The 21,055-nt window shown below is 41.5% G+C and overlaps 1 protein-coding gene across 1 annotated transcript in view; it reads right to left on the bottom strand.

Annotated features, from left to right (window-relative positions):
- Window positions 1–3,428: 3,428 nt before the first annotated feature.
- The window catches only part of LOC117505843 (condensin-2 complex subunit D3-like), a 51,255-nt gene continuing 33,628 nt past the window's right edge, over window positions 3,429–21,055 (bottom strand). The window contains exons 9-11 of the mRNA XM_034165374.1: window positions 5,231–5,290; window positions 5,105–5,153; window positions 3,429–4,095 (exon numbers count right to left, since the gene is read on the bottom strand). Coding sequence (XP_034021265.1) covers window positions 4,026–4,095; window positions 5,105–5,153; window positions 5,231–5,290 — 179 coding nt within the window. The 3' untranslated portion in view covers window positions 3,429–4,025. The remainder of the gene's footprint in view (window positions 4,096–5,104; window positions 5,154–5,230; window positions 5,291–21,055) is intronic.

Genomic DNA, 21,055 nt, shown 5'->3' with positions numbered 1-21,055 from the left:
TACTGTGAGAAATCTTGGAGTCATTTTTGATCAGGATATGTCATTCAATGCGCATATTAAACAAATATGTAGGACTGCTTTTTTGCATTTACGCAATATCTCTAAAATCAGAAAGGTCTTGTCTCAGAGTGATGCTGAAAAACTAATTCATGCATTTATTTCCTCTAGGCTGGACTATTGTAATTCATTATTATCAGGTTGTCCTAAAAGTTCCCTGAAAAGCCTTCAGTTAATTCAAAATGCTGCAGCTAGAGTACTGACAGGGACTAGAAGGAGAGAGCATATCTCACCCATATTGGCCTCTCTTCATTGGCTTCCTGTTAATTCTAGAATAGAATTTAAAATTCTTCTTCTTACTTATAAGGTTTTGAATAATCAGGTCCCATCTTATCTTAGGGACCTCATAGTACCATATCACCCCAATAGAGCGCTTCGCTCTCAGACTGCAGGCTTACTTGTAGTTCCTAGGGTTTGTAAGAGTAGAATGGGAGGCAGAGCCTTCAGCTTTCAGGTTCCTCTCCTGTGGAACCAGCTCCCAATTCAGATCAGGGAGACAGACACCCTCTCTACTTTTAAGATTAGGCTTAAAACTTTCCTTTTTGCTAAAGCTTATAGTTAGGGCTGGATCAGGTGACCCTGAACCATCCCTTAGTTATGCTGCTATAGACTTAGACTGCTGGGGAGTTCCCATGATGCACTGTTTCTTTCTCTTTTTGCTCTGTATGCACCACTCTGCATTTAATCATTAGTGATCGATCTCTGCTCCCCTCCACAGCATGTCTTTTTCCTGGTTCTCTCCCTCAGCCCCAACCAGTCCCAGTAGAAGACTGCCCCTCCCTCAGCCTGGTTCTGCTGGAGGTTTCTTCCTGTTAGAAGGGAGTTTTTCCTTCCCACTGTAGCCAAGTGCTTGCTCACAGGGGGTCGTTTTGACCGTTGGGGTTTTTCTGTAATTATTGTATGGCTTTTGTCTTACAATATAAAGCGCCTTGGGGCAACTGTTTGTTGTGATTTGGTGCTATATAAATAAAATTGATTTGATTTGATTTGCACTGTCCCCAACAAACATAACTCGTATTGCACGTATCCCTCTAAAACATCAATTAACATTTAAAATACCCAACTTTAATAAAAACCCTTAAATAGCTTTAAAAAACAATCCAACATTAATAAATATACCTAAGTTTAAAAATAATTAAAAAATATTGCACATGTCCCCGCTTGTTCTATTTAGAAAAATGCACTTGTTCTGACTGGATCTTGGGCATGTCTGTTCAGTTCTGTAACAGCTCTAGGAAAGAAGCTGCTTGCTCAGCGGAAGTAGCGAGTCCTAAAAATATCATTCAATGAGGGCAGAGGGAGACCATTGATCTTTTCGTTCTTATACTCAACAAAAATATAAACGCAACACTTTTGGTTTTGCTCCCATTTTGTATGAGATGAACTCAAAGATCTAAAACTTTTTCCACATACACAATATCACCATTTCCCTCAAATATTGTTCACAAACCAGTCTAAATCTGTGATAGTGAGCACTTCTCCTTTGCTGAGATAATCCATCCCACCTCACAGGTGTGCCATATCAAGATGCTGATTAGACACCATGATTAGTGCACAGGTGTGCCTTAGACTGCCCACAATAAAAGGCCACTCTGAAAGGTGCAGTTTTGTTTTATTGGGGGGGGATACCAGTCAGTATCTGGTGTGACCACCATTTGCCTCATGCAGTGCAACACATCTCCTTCGCATCATTCGTGAAGAGAACACCTCTCCAATGTGCCAAACGCCAGCGAATGTGAGCATTTGCCCACTCAAGTCGGTTACGACGACGAACTGGAGTCAGGTCGAGACCCTGATGAGGACGGCGAGCATGCAGATGAGCTTCCCTGAGACAGTTTCTGACAGTCTGTGCAGAAATTCTTTGGTTATGCAAACCGATTGTTTCAGCAGCTGTCCGAGTGGCTGGTCTCAGACGATCTTGGAGGTGAACATGCTGGATGTGGAGGTCCTGGGCTGGTGTGGTTACACATGGTCTGCGGTTGTGAGGCTGGTTGGATGTACTGCCAAATTCTCTGAAACACCTTTGGAGACGGCTTATGGTAGAGAAATGAACATTCAATACACGAGCAACAGCTCTGGTTGACATTCCTGCTGTCAGCAGGCCAATTGCACGCTCCCTCAAATCTTGCGACATCTGTGGCATTGTGCTGTGTGATAAAACTGCACCTTTCAGAGTGGCCTTTTATTGTGGGCAGTCTAAGGCACACCTGTGCACTAATCATGGTGTCTAATCAGCATCTTGATATGGCACACCTGTGAGGTGGGATGGATTATCTCAGCAAAGGAGAAGTGCTCACTATCACAGATTTAGACTGGTTTGTTAACAATATTTGAGGGAAATGGTGATATTGTATATGTGGAAAAAGTTTTAGATCTTTGAGTTCATCTCATACAAAATGGGAGCAAAACCAAAAGTGTTGCGTTTATATTTTTGTTGAGTGTATGACTCGTCTGATGGATTTCTTGTTTTCAGAGCAGTTTGCAAACCGTGCTGTGATGCAACAGGTTAAAACACTTGATGAAACAATGAAAAAAGGTCTTGAGCAGCTCAGCCAACAGGTTGTTGTTCTTAAGTGTTGGTAGAAAATAAAGCCTTTGGTGCACCTTTTTGACCACAGCAGATGTTTTTACTTCCCATTTAAGATCCTCAGTGATCCAGGTGCCCAGAAATTTAAAACAAGAGACTCTCTGTTCTACCTCACCTTTAATAGTTAATGGGGAGGGGTCATCCTTGTGCTTCCTGAAGTCAACTATGATCTTTTTAGATTTTTTGACATTCAGGGTCAAATTATTTTCTGTGCACCATTCAACAAACCTGTCAACTTCATCTCTGTAGGCTGCCTTGTTGCCGTTGAAGATCTGTCCCACCACAGTGGTGTCATCAGTAAATTTTATGATTGTATTTGAGGGATGGGTGGAAATGCAGTCGTATGTATAGATGGAATAAAGCAACAGACTTAGCACACAGCCTTGTGGTGCGCCGGTACTAAGAGACAGACAAGAGGATAGATGTGGGGCCCAGTCTGACTGCCTTTGGGTGGTCAGACAGGAAATCCTTAATCCATGCACATAAAATATTGCTGAGGCCTAGGTTCAGGAGCTTTGTGACCAACTTACCGGGTACAATAGTGTTGAATGCAGAGCTATAATCTATAAAAAGCATTCCCACACTTGCCCCTTTATTGTTGAGCTGCGTTAAAGCTGTGTGGAGAGCTGTGAATGAATGAGTGGAAATACGAATTTTGATTGGGGAATGCAGTTTTTTCCTTTATTATAGCCACACCTACAGGTGCATAAATGTAATTTTTATTGTTCAGTCAGATTTACACCATCTCTCTCTCTCTGTCTTTTGGTATATTGTGTTGTTCATTTTTTAAACTCTGTTTTTACGTAGTGAGTGGAGATGAAATTTCACTCCAATTTCTACCTCTGAAGGTGAAATGACAAAGAAATCTTGAATCTTGAAATTCAGTTTGAAACATCAGTGTGAACCACACCTACCTTTAAATGATCTCTTGTTTAGAAAGATTAAGGCTCACGGTTGGACCGTGGTGAAATAAATTTAAAGATATTTTGACACTTGTTCCAAAGTCCAGGACAAATGGAAAAGCTCTTGGAACAAAAGCAGTACCCCAAAATGATCACATGTACATTTTAAAAGTGGTTAAATTCTTTATTTATGGTGCATTGTTGGGCAAACCCCCCCCAAAAAAGAAAAAAGAAACTCAATTCTCCAAGAGAGACCCTGAGTGGAAGTAATGGATTTAAAAAATAAAAGTGGCTTAAGAGTTTATAATTTGGTTTTTATTGAAAGTTAAATATAAGGACCACTTTTACCACAGCTGTCTGACAGAAACATTAAAAGTATGCAGGAAAGAATATTCACACACAGGCAACGTTTGGACATAAAACAGTTTGTAATTAGAGAAACAACAACAAAACCCCCCCAAAACCACAGAGCTGTGCACCTAGGCTCTCGCTGGTTTCTTCTTCTGACGGAGTGGAGACTGAACATTCCACTGCCGGAGTCCAGGAGCTCTGAGACACACAGAAAAGAAAATCAGCTCAGCGATCACAGACGGAGGCGTCCATCAATAAATAAATATTATCATAAAGATGATCATAACTGACCGAGTCTGAACCCAGATCACACAGAGCTGTGTGTGTGTGTGTGTGTGTTTTACAGTGGAACTGCTGTGAATTAAAAAGAAAATCATTTTATTTCTGGATTTGTTTTGGCTGCAGGTCATGTGACTTTCCTCTCCATCACCAAACGTCCACACTGTTTATGTAAACAGTAAACAAAAAGAACCTCCTTAACCCCTAACCTGTAACCCCAAACCTCTCTGGTGTCAGGATTCACTCCTGCAGTGTCAACAAAGTCCATATCACAGTTTAGTGTGGACTCAAAAATAAAAATGAATCCACACCAACGACTATTTCCACAGCTGGACAGCAGCTCTCTGAGGAAACACCTGAACCAGGAGACTGTAAAATTAGGAAGACCATGTGACCAAAGACCAGGGAGGTTCTGCAAAAAGTCCAGCCCAGGAAGCAAAGTGAGACACAATCACAAAATGATCCACTGTGCTGTTTTCAGCACCTCGTGACATCACCGTCAGAGTGGAGCTGGAGCCAGAAAAACACTCAAGTCCTCAGGCAGCAGTTACAATTTATGTTAATTACTCAGCATATTTTAAACACAGAAAGTCCCAACTGAAATGTGATCAATGCACGTGATCTTTTTAAAAAAAGCATGACCTCATTTCCACACAAATGTTTACTGAAACAAAATGAATAAATATCGAGACAACCAGCTGCTCATTTTAAAGGACTGTGACTGCATGAAGATAAAAGACAAACATCAGTCAAGTCCTTCATTTCAGGCCGTCTGTCATCACTGCCAACGGCCACCAGAGAGCAGTAGAAACATTCTGACTGGACTGCAGCTGGAGCGGCTGTGACATCATCAGACAGAGGAGCTGATGACATCATGAGGTCATCTGACTGAAGCGGTTTCAGTGCTAATGCACAAACATAAACTTACTGCTGCTCCTCAGGGCAAACATGAAGAACGCTGCTCTCCTCACTCAGACCTGTGGAGACAGACAAGGGAGACCTCAAGTCCTGGAGCAGAGCAGCAGATCAGAAGAATGCTGGTGAATCTGCTAACCTGACTGCTCACTCAAGATGGCGCTGACTCCTCCTTCAAAGGTCAGGTTGATGCCGATACCTACATTAGAAGGTGAGAAGGTTCACTGAGGGTTTGCAGAACAACACCATGAAAATCAGGGTGACGAGGAGGATAAATGAAACTGCTGTGAACGCCACCAGGAGGAGATTGTTAGGAGGAGGTAGGATGTCAGGAATGCTCCAGATGAAGTATTGATAGTATTCTGTGATCTGCAGACCTTCTGCTGAGACAGCTTGTGAGAATTTTTTAAATCATTAATTATTATCACCCAGACAGCCGATACATGAGTCTGACACCGAGCGGGCGTGTCCTTGTCCTTGTGGCTCATGTCCAGAGACATTACAGGGACAAAATGTCAAAGCTGATGTTTCCTCACAGTGTCAGTTCCTCCTCACCTGAGTCATCCTCAGTCAGGTCCTTTTACACAGGACTTAAACCACGCCCGATCCGCAAAGGTAATGTGAAAACACCTTTTTCTGTAACCGCTTCACCACCCCCTTCTGCATGTTGTTTTCTCACGCAGATTTGTGGGCTACAGATGTCATATTTCCTCACTGTTCGCAGCATGCAGACAGCGAGAGAGAAACTGGAAAAAGTAGCTTCAAAGTGGAACAAAGTTGAATATTTTTGAAGGATCTGAAGATAACTACAATGTACAACCAAAATAAAGAGCTAAAAAAAAAAACAAACTATTTTTTGACAAAATCAATTTACTGGACACTGAACCAAGGACTAACCCAAGGATTATTTCCCCACTAGAGAAACAAAGCAGACATCTGGAAATAACTGTGGACCTGACTGAGTGAGGACTGTTTGTCTGAGGCAATAAGGAGAATGAATTGGAGTAAAACAACCTGGTGTATTCGTAGAGCTGTGTATTGTGGCGTATCGTCTACGCCGAGTTGAGCAGCTCTACGTCGCGTTTTTGCTCCCTATGCAGCAGTATGTTGAGTATGTTAATTTTCTTCAGCGCAGAGCACTGGACACAGACAATACGCAGTTTCAAGCAGGTTTGCGCCGCATAGAGTTACTGCATGTAAGTGTGCAACATGGCGCTCCTGTACACATCCAAGAACTGAGTGCATCCAGAGTGAAACTGGAGAACATGATCACGCAGCCCACAGCGCCTCTGTGTGCGCAGAACAGCTGATGTAACTGATGGACATGTGCGCGCTCAGAACAGGGAATCGAACCTCAACTCATAAATCCAGAAACACATCAGAAACAGCAGGTCGGTCACTCGCTCTCTCTCTCTCTCTCTGTATCTGATCAAACCTGAATAAGATGCTGTGATTTTAAAATAAAAGCCTCGTCACTGCATGTCGGTGCGATTGTCAGACGCCCTGATCGATCAGGTCTGATCAAATCAGTTTAAAGAGTCACAGCTCTTCATTCACAGCAGCCTTTACCACAGCCAGACTCAGCAGCATCAATACACAATGAAAATGATCCACCAAGACAAAAATAGTAATAATAATGTTAAATGACTCTGATGTGCACCACACTGTGCAGTAGAGGACAGAGCGCACTTCCACAGAGGCGGAAATAGCTACGGCGATATACGTGGCAGTAATGAAACTGTAAAAACCTCATGATACAGTTCACTGTTTTACAAGTGCAGTGATGTTGTTCTGTAGTCGGCAGGAGGGAACTGGTTTTAAATAGCGGCATCACACGACTGTGTGCACACATTAAAAAGTGAACACACGCAAGCAAATCTACAAACATGGAAAAAGGCTGAGTATGCGCGCATTCTGGGCATACTTAAATGAAACAATGCCGCAATATGCAGTTCTACGAATATGCCAGTGTGAAAGGGGCATAAAGGCCCCCAGACACTTGCACGACTTTGATCCACGCACATCGTCGTGACGATCCAACTCGCTGTGTTCCCAGGTGGACGCCACGCTTCTTTCCACTGGCTGCCATGCATTGTGCCCTGGACGCTGCGTATATAAAATAATTATTTCGTAGTGATTTATTTTTTTTCTCAGAGGTGGCTGTTGAATGCAGCTGTAATCACTTCCAGAATCACAGAGGAGCACTCCAGCAGCAGCTTTCCCCTCTCGCTTGCATGCGAGCTTAATGCGGTGGAGAACACATTTGGAACCGTCTAAAAGGTAATTATTTGGAATGTCTATATTGTATTGGCTTGGTAAAACAGTTGCATGTTCATTCCTTCTTGTGAGCAGCTGTAAAAGTACGTTTATTATAGATTTAACATCTCGTTATAATCGTTCAGACGAGCTGTGCTCTGATGCAATCACTCGCACTCGCAGTGTTTTTGACTTGTTTGTGCAATGTTCATGTGAAGTTCAAGTCATTAATGCGTGATGGAGATTTTGAACATTTTAAAATTTTCTTTGAACACGTGCACGACGCTGCGCACAGTTTACAATGGTTTACAATGAGTATGAGACGAGCTTGCGCTCCTGCACAGCAGAGTGCATGCAAGTGTCAGGGCGCCTTTAGTTACCCAACAAAATGCACAAACAAAGCTTCAAAGAAGAAACACAAGATCTTCTGAAGAACAGCCCAGAGACCATTTGTGGACTGTACAAAAATTAGAAACATTTCAAACCATCTTTCACAGCAATGAACCCCAGGCATGGCACACTGCAACAAAGAATCACTCCTCTGTGCAAAAATCTGTTCAGAATTGGGGTTTGAGTGGAGGGTGGACACTGAAAGTACAACTCAGACCATGAACACACCACCATCCACTTCTACAAGAAGGGAGCAGTGATGATCCAGGGAAACCTGAAGGTGATTGAGAAGGACTCTCAAAAATCAAAGAAAAGGCACGAGAGAAGAAAACCCACAACGACGAAGGGGACATCCAATCTTCTGCTGACAACATGAAAAAAGAACTACAGACCAACCCCCCACCACAGAGGTTCTCCTGCTAACTGACTAAAGAGACAAATTCACTCAGAGGTCAGACAAGTAGGGATGGAACATAAATTCATCACACTTCAATCTGGGCAGACAAAAACCAAGACAAAAGCAACCCCCCACCAAAACTCAGTGACAACAAGGAGGAGAGACACCTATCTGTTCTCTGGGCTGAGGTGAAAAGACTTCAAGACAACCAGGAGTTATTAAAGCAGGAGAAGAACGAGCTCTGGGCTGAGGTGAGAAGGCTAAGGGATAAAGAGGAGGTGTTAAGGCAGGAGAAGAGGCATCTTGAAGAAGAGGTACGAAAGCACCAACACAAGGTGAGAACACTGGCAAGAAAACAACTCTCAAGAGCATAACAGGACGCAGACCATAATCCCTATGTGATCTGGCAAATCAGATCTGGCAACTTGTTTCTGACGGATTGTTTGTCGTGACGCTATTCTGAACTTCACACGGTTGTATACGTTTCTTTTATTTCTGTTTAGCAATCTTCGGGTTATTAATTGTATCTACTCTGAACGTTATTTAACTATAGTCCTGTTGTAATTCGCTAGCAGTTAGCATTCACTAGCTCGGTCGACTCCTCCCCTCCCCCTGTCATTTTAATTTCTGTTCTTTTTTACCTGGTTTAATACTTCTATTAGTTTTTCAGTCGAACTGCTGTGAATTTTAAGTAATTGTTTTACTCCTGTGTAAATCTTAGGAGCGGCTAGCATTTTCGCTAGCGGTTAGCTTGCATTAGCTACTTTGGACCCGTTTTCATTTTTTCCATTTAATTTTATATTATATATATATATATATATATATATATATATATATATATATATATATATATATATATACTTCTGTTAACTGTTAGTGTAATGGTTTAATTCATTTATTTGCGTCTGTGTGAGCCTTAGGAGTGGTTAGCTTATCCATTATTGGTTAGCTTGTGCTTGCTTGGCTATACTATTGAATTTCCTAGTGCACAAAGTACACTACTTTACCCACTTTACACCCTGTGTAATGCTAGCCCGGGCTTGGTGCCCGGTTGTGGCACCCCGATCACACTCGCCACTGGCGAACTGTGAATCGGTTCTCCCCCTTGGATTTACCTGATGTGAATTCTCCGAGCCCACAAGTGACTTCCACTCCTATCTCCAGCCCGAAACACCGGACTTTAGTGATAGGGGATTCTCTCACCTGCAAAGTCAGGTTACAGACGCCAGCTGACGTTAAATGTATTCCTGGGGCCAGAGCCCCCGACACTGCATCCCATCTTAGGGTGCTGACGCTGCAGAAGGGAAGACAGCTAGTCACATAGTTATTCACGTCGGCACCAATGATATTAGGATGAAGCACTCAGAGGTCACAAAAATGGACATAGGACTTGTGACCTTACCAGAAAGATGTGTCGGCATTGATTAATAGTCTCTGGTCCCCTCCCCTCCCGGGGTAATGATGAGGCGTTTAGCAGGCTACATCATTAATAGGTGGCTGGTGCAGTTTTGTAGACAGCAAGGCTTTAGCTTTATTGATAACTGGCCTTCTTTCCGGGGCCGCTGTGGCCTGCTGATGCCGGACGGCCTCCACCCTACTGGGGAAGGCGCCGCCATCTTGTCTGCGAACATAGATAGAGCTCTACAGGGAGGGTAACATTAGGAATCTACAGCAGGCCACAGAGCAGGTGATTATAGACCCCGCAAGGCTTATGACAAATGTGGGTGTGGAATCCATTAGCTTAGCAGAAAATCCACTATGATGTAGTGCAGTTTATCTGCCAGGGAGTGAATTTCAACAAGTTGAGATTGTGGCCTGCTTCCGTAGACGTGTCCATAAAAATCATAGAGGGATATGCTTTGCAAACTTAATACCCATTACTATATTGGATGATGTTGAAATTGTGGATGGCCCGTTGGCTGTTCCAGCAATATCAAAGATTTCGTGTCTGCTACCTACAATGCGTGTGGAATGTCTTAAACCTAAACCTACTTCTAGGCATCTATGGAGGCCAAAAGACAACGAAGTGTGACCGTAGGACCTTTGTGGCCGGGACGGCGGTGGGATCGAACCCGGACGGCTCGCACTAAAGACCATTACTACCAGGTCAGCCAAAGGGGAATTCCCCCTTAGCCAAGCTAGCGGAATGTCTTTTCAATCAGGACCCGGGACCTTCATCCCGCTACAGAAGGATCAAAAATTACCCCAAATTTCCTCACTTTGTCAGTGTGGTGTATGACACACGAGCCTAGGCTGAGTGTTAACTGGTCAATTGATGCCGATGTCTCACTGGACCAACAACCATCATTTCAGTCTTATCAGAGTTTAAAAGTAGGAAGTTTTCTAGACATCCAACTTCTCACTGCTGCAAGGCAATCTTCCAAGGATTTTATGTGAACGAGATTACTAGCAGTTATCGACTGTGGAACCCCATATTTCACGTCACTAAGGTTAGAGGTAGTGTTACTGTACAAAAGACAGTGAGAACGACTGGTCAAGTGTGACGTCAGCCATGCAAGGGCACTCCCAGTAATCCCAAATGATTTTCCAGCCTATCAAGTAGAATATGATGATCCACTGTATCAAATGCAGCACTGAGATCTAACGGCATCAAAACCGTAAGTGGTGTCTGTATCCATTGTAAGCAGAAGATCATTCACCACTATAGTGAGAGCCGTCTCTGTGGAATGATATTTTCTAAAAGCAGACTGCAGTGGCTCAAAGAGATTATTCTCTGTAAGATAGTCTACGAGCTGCCGTGACACCACATTTTTCCAGAATTTTAGAGCAAAATGATAGATTTTGATATCGGCCGATAGTTTTCAATACACTAGGGTCAAGATGAGGTTTCTTAATTAATGGTTTAATCACTGCAGATTTGAAACATTTAGGAACAGATCCAGAAGTTAAGATTAATAATTTCCAGCACAGTCGGCCCAAGAGTGGACCACAGGTCCTTAAACAGTTTTTGTTGGTATAGGATCAAATAAACAGGTTGTGCTTTTTGTTGACATTACCAGTTTTGTCAGCATGCCTAGAGAGATACTATCAAATTCTGTAAATCTAGGTAATACCTCAGTAGTGGCGCCCACCTCAATAGCAGGGTGTAGTGGCTGGGTTAAGGCATGCTGGGATATGTTCAACCTAATGTCATTTATTTTCTTCTCAAAGTAATCCAGGAAATCTTGTGCTGTAAAAGGAGAGCGAACTACAGGTGGTTGTCCATGAATAAGTGTTGCCACTGTGTCGAACAAGAACTTTGAGTTATGCTTGTTTTTGTTGATCAAATCAGAGTAGTAAGTCCGCTTTGTAGCCAGTAATGCATGATTATAGTCTAAGATAGCATCACGCCACGCAAGGTGAAATACTTCTAATTTTGAACGATGCCATTTCCGTTCTAGACCTCTTGCTTTATGCTTGAGGTCACGCAGGTAATCACTGACCAAGGTGACTGTGATTTGGGGGAGCGCGGTTTCAACACAGGTGGTGCAATCATGTCGAGTGTAGTTTTGAGCACTGAGTTTAAACTATCCACAAGACTGTCTACTGACTGGGTATTTGTCAAAAGTGAGGCTAAGACATCAGGCAGTCTAGCTTCTAGTTCAGTCTTAGTTGAGGAGTTGATGCATTGCTGCAGTGATAAATAAGGTTGTTGTTCCACTAAACACGGTACTGAAACTGTAAACTTAATAAGTGAGTGATCAGAGACCACTGATGTAAGAGGCATAATGTCAATATTCCTAACAGCAATACCACGTGCGAGAACCAGATCCAGGGTATTTCCACTAATGTGCGTCGAATCCTGAATGCATTGCCGAAATCCTAATGCATCCACAATTTCCATAAATGATTTGCAGAGGAGATCAGAAGGCTTATTTTTATGAACGTTAAAGTCACCAATGATCAGAATGTTATCTGCACTAGTTGACAAGTTAGTGATGAACGCACCAAATTCATCTAAGAATTCAGAATATGGGCCAGGAGGCCTATATACAGTGACAAAGTAATACGAGGGACTGTCATAAGTAACGGTCCTTTTTATTTTTTTCAAAAACTATATGGATTTCATTCATATGTTTTACGTCAGACATGCTTGAACCCTCGTGCGCATGCGTGAGTTTTCCACGCCTGTCGGTGACGTCATTCGCCTGTGAGCACTCCTTGTGGGAGGAGTTCGTCCAGCACCTCGTCGGAATTCCTTTGTTTGAGAAGTTGCTGAGAGACTGGCGCTTTGTTTGATGCCATAGGTATTAAAGGCACTGCGCTGCGGTGGTTTGAATCATATTTACTAATAGATTACAATTTGTTCATGTAAATGGGGAATCTTCTTCACAGACTAAGGTTAATTATGGAGTTCCAACAAGGTTCTGTGCTAGGACCAATTTTATTCACTTTATACATGCTTCCCTTAGGCAGTATTATTAGACGGCACTGCTTAAATTTCATTGTTACGCAGATGATACCCAGCTTTATCTATCCATGAAGCCAGAGGACACACACCAATTAGCTAAACTGCAGGATTGTCTTACAGACATAAGAGACATGGATGACCTCTATTTCCTGCTTTTAAACTCAGATAAAACTGAAGTTATTGCGCAATATCTCTAAAATTAGAAAGGTCTTGTCTCAGAGTGATGCTGAAAAACTAATTCATGCATTTATTTCCTCTAGGCTGGACTATTGTAATTCATTATATCAGGTTGTCTTAAAAGTTCCCTAAAAAGCCTTCAGTTAATTCAAAATGCTGCAGCTAGAGTACTAACGGGGACTAGAAGGAGAGAGCATATCATATCATCAGACACCCTCTCTACTTTTAAGATTAGGCTTAAAACTTTCCTTTTTGCTAAAGCTTATAGCTAGGGCTGGATCAGGTGACCCTGAACCATCCCTTAGTTATGCTGCTATAGACTTAGACTGCTGGGGGGTTCCCATAATGCACTGAGTTGTTTCTTTCTCTTTTTGCTCTGTAGCACCACTCTGCATTTAATCATTAGTGATCGATCTCTGCTCCCCTCCACAGCATGTCCTTTTTCCTGGTTTCCTCCCCCTCAGCCCCAACCATCCCAACAGAAGACTGCCCCTCCCTGAGCCTGGTTCTGCTGGAGGTTTCTTCCTGTTAAAAGGGAGTTTTTCCTTTCCACTGTAGCCAAGTGCTTGCTCACAGGGGGTCGTTTGACCGTTGGGTTTTTTCCGTAATTATTGTATGGCTTTTGCCTTACATATAAAGCGCCTTGGGGCAACTGTTGTTGTGATTTGACGCTATATAAGTAAAATTGATTTGATTTGACCTTGGCAATGCGTAATATCCTAAGCAGATAATCAGATGCTCAAACCAGTTATATTTGGGACCCCCAATAGCTAATAAGCTAAACCTAGATTTATAAATAAGAGCAACACCCCCACCTTGCTTCGCATCACGAGGGACTTGACTAAATGTATATGCTGGTGGGCAGGCTTCATTTAAGGGGAGGACAGCTGTAGGTTTAAGCCAGGTTTCACATAACCCAATCATATCTAAGTGATTTCAGTAACACTATGTAACAAATTTTTATTTTAGTTTTGTTCCTGGTACACAGTGTGTTTTCTTAACCTGTTATGCCTTAAATAAATAGAAAATAGCTGTTATTCCACAGAAACCTTGCTTCTGTGATCAGGACAATATTTTGAAATTTGTCTGTTTTCAAGAATATTCTCGATTTGCCTTCACTACTACTGAGTAGTCTTCTAGAATATTCTTTAAACTGCTAGAACTGTACTGTCCCAGAATTTTCTAGAAGTTTCCAGAATTATCTAGAAATTTCAAGAAAGTTTTAGAACTTTCTAGAACGTTAAAAAAAATAAAATCAAAGTTTGTGCTGAATGTAGTCATTTTTCCATAGACATAAGCAGTTGAAATATAACACTTACAAAAATTGTTACATAGTGTAATTAAATCATTAATCATCAATCATTATCTCATTGATAATTGGCAAAGCTTCTGGGGAAAACCTGGTCTTGTTAGGAGAGACGGCATCCATCCCACTTTAGAGGGAGCAGCTCTCATTTCTAGAAATCTGGCCAATTTTTTGGGATCCTCCAAACTGTGACTGTCTAGCGTTGGGACCAGGAGGCAGAGCTGTGGTCTTATACACCTCTCTGCAGCTTCTCTCCCCCTGCCATCCCCTCATTACCCCATCCCCGTAGAGACGGTGCCTGCTCCCAGACCACCAATACTAGCAAAAATCTATTTAAGCATAAAAATTCAAAAAGAAAAATAATATAGCACCTTCAATTGCGCCACAGACTAAAACAGTTAATGTGGTCTATTAACATTAGGTCTCTTTCTTCTAAGTCCCTGTTGGTAAATGATATAATAATTGATCAACGTATTGATTTATTCTGCCTAACAGAAACTTGGTTACAGCAGGATGAATATGTTAGTTTAATGAGTCAACACCCCCGAGTCACACTAACTGTCAGAATGCTCGTAGCACGGGCCGGGGCGGAGGATTAGCAGCAATCTTCCATTCCAGCTTATTAATTAATCAAAAAACCTAGACAGAGCTTTAATTCATTTGAAAGCTTGTCCTCTTAGTCTTGTCCATCCAAATTGGAAGTCCCAAAAAACAGTTTTATTTGTTATTATCTATCGTCCACCTGGTCGTTACTGTGAGTTTCTCTGTGAATTTTCAGACCTTTTGTCTGACTTAGTGCTTAGCTCAGATAAGATAATTATAGTGGGCGATTTTAACATCCACACAGATGCTGAGAATGACAGCTTCAACACTGCATTTAATCTATTATTAGACTCTATCGGCTTTGCTCAAAAGTAAATGAGTCCACCCACCACTTTAATCATATTTTAGATCTTGTTCTGACTTATGGTATGGAAATAGAAGACTTAACAGTATTCCTAAACAGTATGCCTAAACTCTTTTTCCAGGCTAAGTGAAGATCTAAATTAGTGAGACGCCATTTCCGCTCCAACTTACGGGTTATCTGCTTTAAGCTACGAGTTTGCGAGTTATACCACGGAGTCAGACACTTCTGATTTAAAGCTCTCTTTTTCAGAGGAGCTACAGCATCCAAAGTTGTCTTCAATGAGGATGTAAAACTATTGACGAGATACTCTATCTCCCTTACAGAGTTTAGGTAGCTACTCTGCACTGTGTTGGTATATGACATTAGAGAACTAAAGAAGGAATCATATCCTTAAACCTAGTTACAGCGCTTTCTGAAAAGACTTCTAGTGTAATGAAACTTATTCCCCACTGCAGGGTAGTCTATCAGGGTAATGTAAATGTTATTAAAAAATGATCAGACAGAAGGGAGCTCTGTCAAATGACGCAATCGACAGGTGTGAAAAAATTCACGCATGCATATGAGGTTCAAGGTTGGCTCATGCAAGCACACGTGATTCAATCCATCAGGTTTTGAAAAAAAAATAAAAGGGTCGGATTCTTTTCTAACAGACCTCGTATTTCTGTAAACTGTGTTCGGGGTCGTTTTTGAGCAGAGCTCCTGCACAAGCTCTTTCTGTCAGAGAACCAGATCTGATCAACTCCCCGTGAAATATAAACTAAAAAACAACTTTTGTAATAACAGTCTGTTGTGAGGGCCTGGCAGCAGGTGAACTCCTCTTTGGCCTCATGTGGTGTTCATAGGTGTGATTGACAAATTGAAAATATAAGGCAAGAGACACATACCCACACAGTGGGTCACACCCACACACAGTGATATTACTTAAATACGTTTAGTAATTAAATACAGTGCACAATGAAGTGACTCTGAATGAGTTATCAATAGCGTTGGCACAAGTTCATCCAGGAGTTGGCAAGACCTCATTTACGACATTCTTTTGTCCATTAGGGATGTGGCGAGGAAAAACACTGATGTGAGAAGGTGGATAGGTTGGCCAAAAAAGCTGTGACAAATAAAACAGACATCAGTATCAATCTTTCCAAAGCAGAGGGTAATTAACTTACAATAAAAAAAAAACTTGTAGCAGGAGACTAAGGGTCGGCACTTATTTCAATAGCTGATAAAGTGACAGATTAACCCTCTGGGGCTGACGCTGTCGTATACAACGGCTAAGACCAAGCTTTACTAAATATAAATAAGTTTTGAATGATATGAGATAGAAACTTACTTTTTTTTTGCTGAAAAGTTAACTCCGCAGACTTCGAGCCAGCCATCGACATCTTTGTACTCCTCATAGAAGCTGTGTGATGACGTGCGCAATGTGAGTGTCCAATCGGAATTGGTTCACCGTCACATGGTTTTCCAAAATCCAATCGTAGGGCAGATTCACCTCATGTGAAAAGCCAAAGATCGTTTTGAGGAGTGATGTGTTACTAGTTGGCCCATTTGAACAGCCCCGTGTGCTCCAATGAGAACATACTATTAGTACATACTCAGTGCGCCCTGTGCCATTACACACAGTGATCAGTGAAAGCAGGAGCAGACTGAGAGCCTCTGATGACAATCTCACATGCTCAAACAGTGTGTAGCTATCAGGATTGCTCCACTAGTTTGCATGTGAATGTTACTGAGATAACTCTGTTGCTTTCTCTGCATAAGCACTGTTTACCATATCAATGGACAACAAAACGCATAGACCATTTTGTATATATTGTTCAAAATGTGCATTTGTGTTTATTGTTTGAACCTTTTTGTTGCACAGTCTTTCACACAAGACCTCAAATTACCTTCATAAAGTGTCAAAAGTTGTTTATTATAGTTTGCTGTGTGTTTTGAATAAATGTGTTGTAAATTATTTTTCGCTTTTTTTCTTGCCTATTTTTATTGTAAACCTTTATTACAATTATAAAACACAACAAAAACATATATTCTGAAAGCACAGGTTGTGCTGAAAAAAAAAGAGACATAAAACTTGATTGTGGGGTGCAGGGAGAGCTGTTAACAGCAATAATAAAACATTTATGTCAGGCGATGGAACTGTCCAAAAAATGCCCTCGGACCCCAAAGGGTTAAGCAAATAATTGTAGAAGAAACAGGTGGAAAATAAAGGATGAAGTCACTTTCTTGAACGGTGCTCTTTTCATCCGAGTAAAGCATCAGGATGGACCATGTTTGGAATGTCCACAGCCAGAGACAGTGCAGCACGTCCTCAGCCCTGGAATAAATATCCAGAGAAAAAAAGCAAAACTTCTCTCAGAATTTAGAAAAACAGACCTGAAAGAAGTTTTCCGCAGGAAGTATTTTCGACAGGGTTTAAGTGGGAGGGAGGAGTGTTTAAACTTTTCAGAAAGCTGCATTTTGAGTAGAAGTTGGTATCCACTCTTTTTGAATGGAATAAGCTCTCCTGAATCTTGGAAAAATGGATACCAAGCTCAAATTTGTGTTCTTCCATAGGGATGGGTTCCTTTTAAGAATCATTAAGAATTAAGAAACTATGCCCTTATCGGTCCTTCAGTTCACATTATGCCAGAGCGGCTGCTGTTTTTGAGGATATTTATGGGGAAAATGATCATTTCTCTATATTGATTGCAGACCTGCTGCTTCTGCAGCAGTCCTTCTTGAAGCACAAAGCAGCACTGCAACTTGCTGTTTCACTGGTTCTCTGCTTTGCGTGCTTTTCAGAAGCAGCAGGTCCAAATTTCTTCATTAACTCCCCCTCAAAGCCATTTAAAGATGTCAATCGTGAGTTACCTTGTGCGGATTAAAGTCACTAACTGGGACTCAGTGTCTAGATGTGGGCCAGAAACAAGAATCGTCCTCCAGTCCATTCCTGTTTTGTGGGTGGAAGTGTACAGCTCCAAATGCTGCTGGCTGAGAGCCGTGCAGATTTCAGTCGGAATTAAAAATGTCAAAGCGAATCACCATTTTAAATCAAATGACACCTCTTTCCAAACACTGTAATACAGACAACAAACTGCAACCGACAAAATTTTTTTTCTCCCAAAGTGAGATGTCCCCCATTCTTTATGAATCACATTGATGTTGATGTGCAGCGCAGCCAGCTAAAGAGCTCAGCTGAGAGTCTATGGAGTTACATTTGTCTCATTAATACCTGAAAGGAAATGCTTTTGACAAAAAGTACAGATTTTGTTGATTTATATTTATGTCCAGAGATCAAGGATCCAGTGACCAATTTCATATTAGTTAAGACTCAAAATATTGTTGACAGAAAACCTGTAAAGCCCACTTTTAGTACATAAATTCACAAGAGGTATAGATATGGGAGTCAATGAGAATCGCATCAATCAGCGGAATTGATCAATAAAATCTTATCAATACCCATCCCTACTCTTCCAGCAACAAACGTATGTTGTTCTTATGTGGATGTTCAATATTTGTCTTTAATTCTTATTTTGGTCTAATGGTCATTTACATGCCGGTCATGATTTGAGAAACATAAGCTGGACATCAGAATACAAGCACCATGTGTTAGTAGTTTGTTCCTCATAAGTGGTATTCCAGGACCCCTGTTAAACCAATGCACGACAAACATCAGTTATAACTTCTTAATGAAAAGGCACAGAACATGGAGAAGTGATGAATTAAGATGATCTTTGTGTTTACTCAACATGTTGAACACTTTACTTAAAATTTATTGTTCATCTACCACATTTTTTGTCCATTTAGAAGCTAAAAATATAAATGTTAGCTTGGTATCCTATGAACTGGACCATTTGAAAATACTGATATACTTCTACTCAAAAATGGCAGTTAACCTTTTATAAAACCACTTACTATGTTGGCTTTTTAATTACTTGAAAGTAATTTATTTATTCTTTAATCATTTATTCTCCCTTTCATATGGCAAGCATACTGGCATAGTATGGTACTATGTTTTCTTTTTCAATTTTCAATTTATTTAATTTTATATTGCACCAAATCGCAACAAAGTTTCCTCAAGGCACTTCACACAAGTAAGGTCTAACCTTACCAACCCCCAGAGTAAGAACACAGGTGACAGTGGGAAGGAAAAACTCCCTCTGATGATCTGATGAAGAAACCTCAAGCAGACCAGACTGCTTGCTGCCAATACAATTGACAAAACAAATACACAGGAAATTTTGGGAGTCCATGCTGGTGCACAGGACGGGAGGGTTACAGAAACAGACACCACACCCATCTCTGGATGAAGCCGCACCTCAAACAGAGAGAAAAAACAGAATCAGACATCGGAAAGACAACAAATACAATAAAACTTTTCAGCATTAAGCAACAAGAAAAACAAGAAATACTAAGGTGATCGCCGGCCACTAGCCCTAAGCTTAACTAAAAGACCCAGAATTTAGATAAAGTTGAGGCCACAGTCCGCTCTGTTTACTAATAAAAGGAATTTAAAAGGGTAAAAAGCATAGTAACATACTATGCCAGTATGATAGCCATATGAAAGGGAAAATAAATACGGTTTAAGTCTGGACTTGAAAGTCTCCACAGAATCTGACTGTTTTATTGATGCAGGGAGATCATTCCACAGAACAGGAGCACGATAAGAGAAAGCTCTGTGACCCACAGGACTTCTTATTCACCCTAGGAACACAAGTAGTCCTGCACCATGACAACGCAAAGCCTGGTCCGTACGTAGGGTTTAATCGATCAGCTAAGTAGGGAGGTGCCAGTCCGTGAACAATTTTATAGGTTATTAGCAGAACCTTAAAATCTGATCTCACCCGGACAGGAAGCCAGTGAAGAGACGCCAAAATGGGTGTAATGTGGTCAAACTTTCTGCTTCCTGTCAAGAGTCTGGCAGCAGTATTTCGAACCAATTGGAGAGCCCTAATGCTGGACTGTGGTAAACCAGAAAATAGAACATTGCAGTAGTCCCAATCTAGAAGAGATGAACGCATGGCTCAAGGTCTCAGCATCAGCCATTGACAGGATGGGATGAATCTTCGGTATATTTTGCAGGTGGAAGAAAGCAGTCCTCATAATATCTCTAATGTGGAGGTCAAAGGACAACGCAGGATCAAAAATTACCTCAAGGTTCCTCACTTTGTCAGTGTGATGTATGATACAAAAAAGTCAGATTTAAAGTAATTTTATTAGTAACAGAACAGATCTCAGCCTCAAACTTTATCTATATTCTGGGTCTGTTAGTGAACCTTAGGGCTAGCAGCTGGTGATCTTAGTATTTTCTCTGCTTTCCTGTTGATTTACTGCTGATGAATTATGCCTTAGGTATAGTTTTTACAGCCGATTGATTGTGCTTTTTGTCTCTGTCCAAGGTGCAGATAAGAGGATGAAACTGAACATTGTGCAGGATGGCAGACTGACTGTGAGATGCCACATCTGAAGCTTGTGCCACACACACATTTCAATTTATTTCATTTATATAGTGCCAAATTACAAAAAGGTTGCCTCAAGGCGGTTCACACAAGTAAGCTCTAACCTTACCAACCCTCAGAGCAACAATGGTAAGGAAAAACTCCCTCAAAGGAAGAAACTTCAAGCAGACCAGACTCAAAGGGGTGACCCTCTGCTTGGGCCATGCTGCAGACACAAATTACAATTACCTTCCTTGTGTTTGATCAGTACCAATTTATAGGTAAAAAAAGACAACATAGGATCAAAAATTACCCCAAGGTTCCTCACTTTGTCAGTGTAATGTATGACACACGAAACTCGGCCAAGCGTGAACTGGTCAAATTGATGCAGATGTCTCACTGGACCAAGAACCATCATTTCAGTCCTATTAAGTAGGAAGTTGCTAGACATCCAGCTTCTCACTGATGCAAGGCAATCTTCTAAGGATCTTATGTGGATGAGATTACCAGCAGTTATTGGCATGTATAACTGAGTATCATCAGCTTAGCTGTGAAAGGTAATCCCAAAACGCTGCGCTGTGGCCAAGGGGTGCTATATAGGGAGAACAGCAGAGGGCCTAAGACGGACCCCTGTGGAACCCCAAATTTCATGTCACTAAGGTTAGGGGTAGTGTTACTGTACAAAACAGTGAGAACGACTGGT

This window comes from Thalassophryne amazonica, unplaced genomic scaffold, assembly GCF_902500255.1.
Source record: "Thalassophryne amazonica unplaced genomic scaffold, fThaAma1.1, whole genome shotgun sequence".
Classification (NCBI taxonomy): Eukaryota; Metazoa; Chordata; class Actinopteri; order Batrachoidiformes; family Batrachoididae; genus Thalassophryne; species Thalassophryne amazonica.
This window is presented reverse-complemented; position numbering and strand designations above follow the sequence as displayed.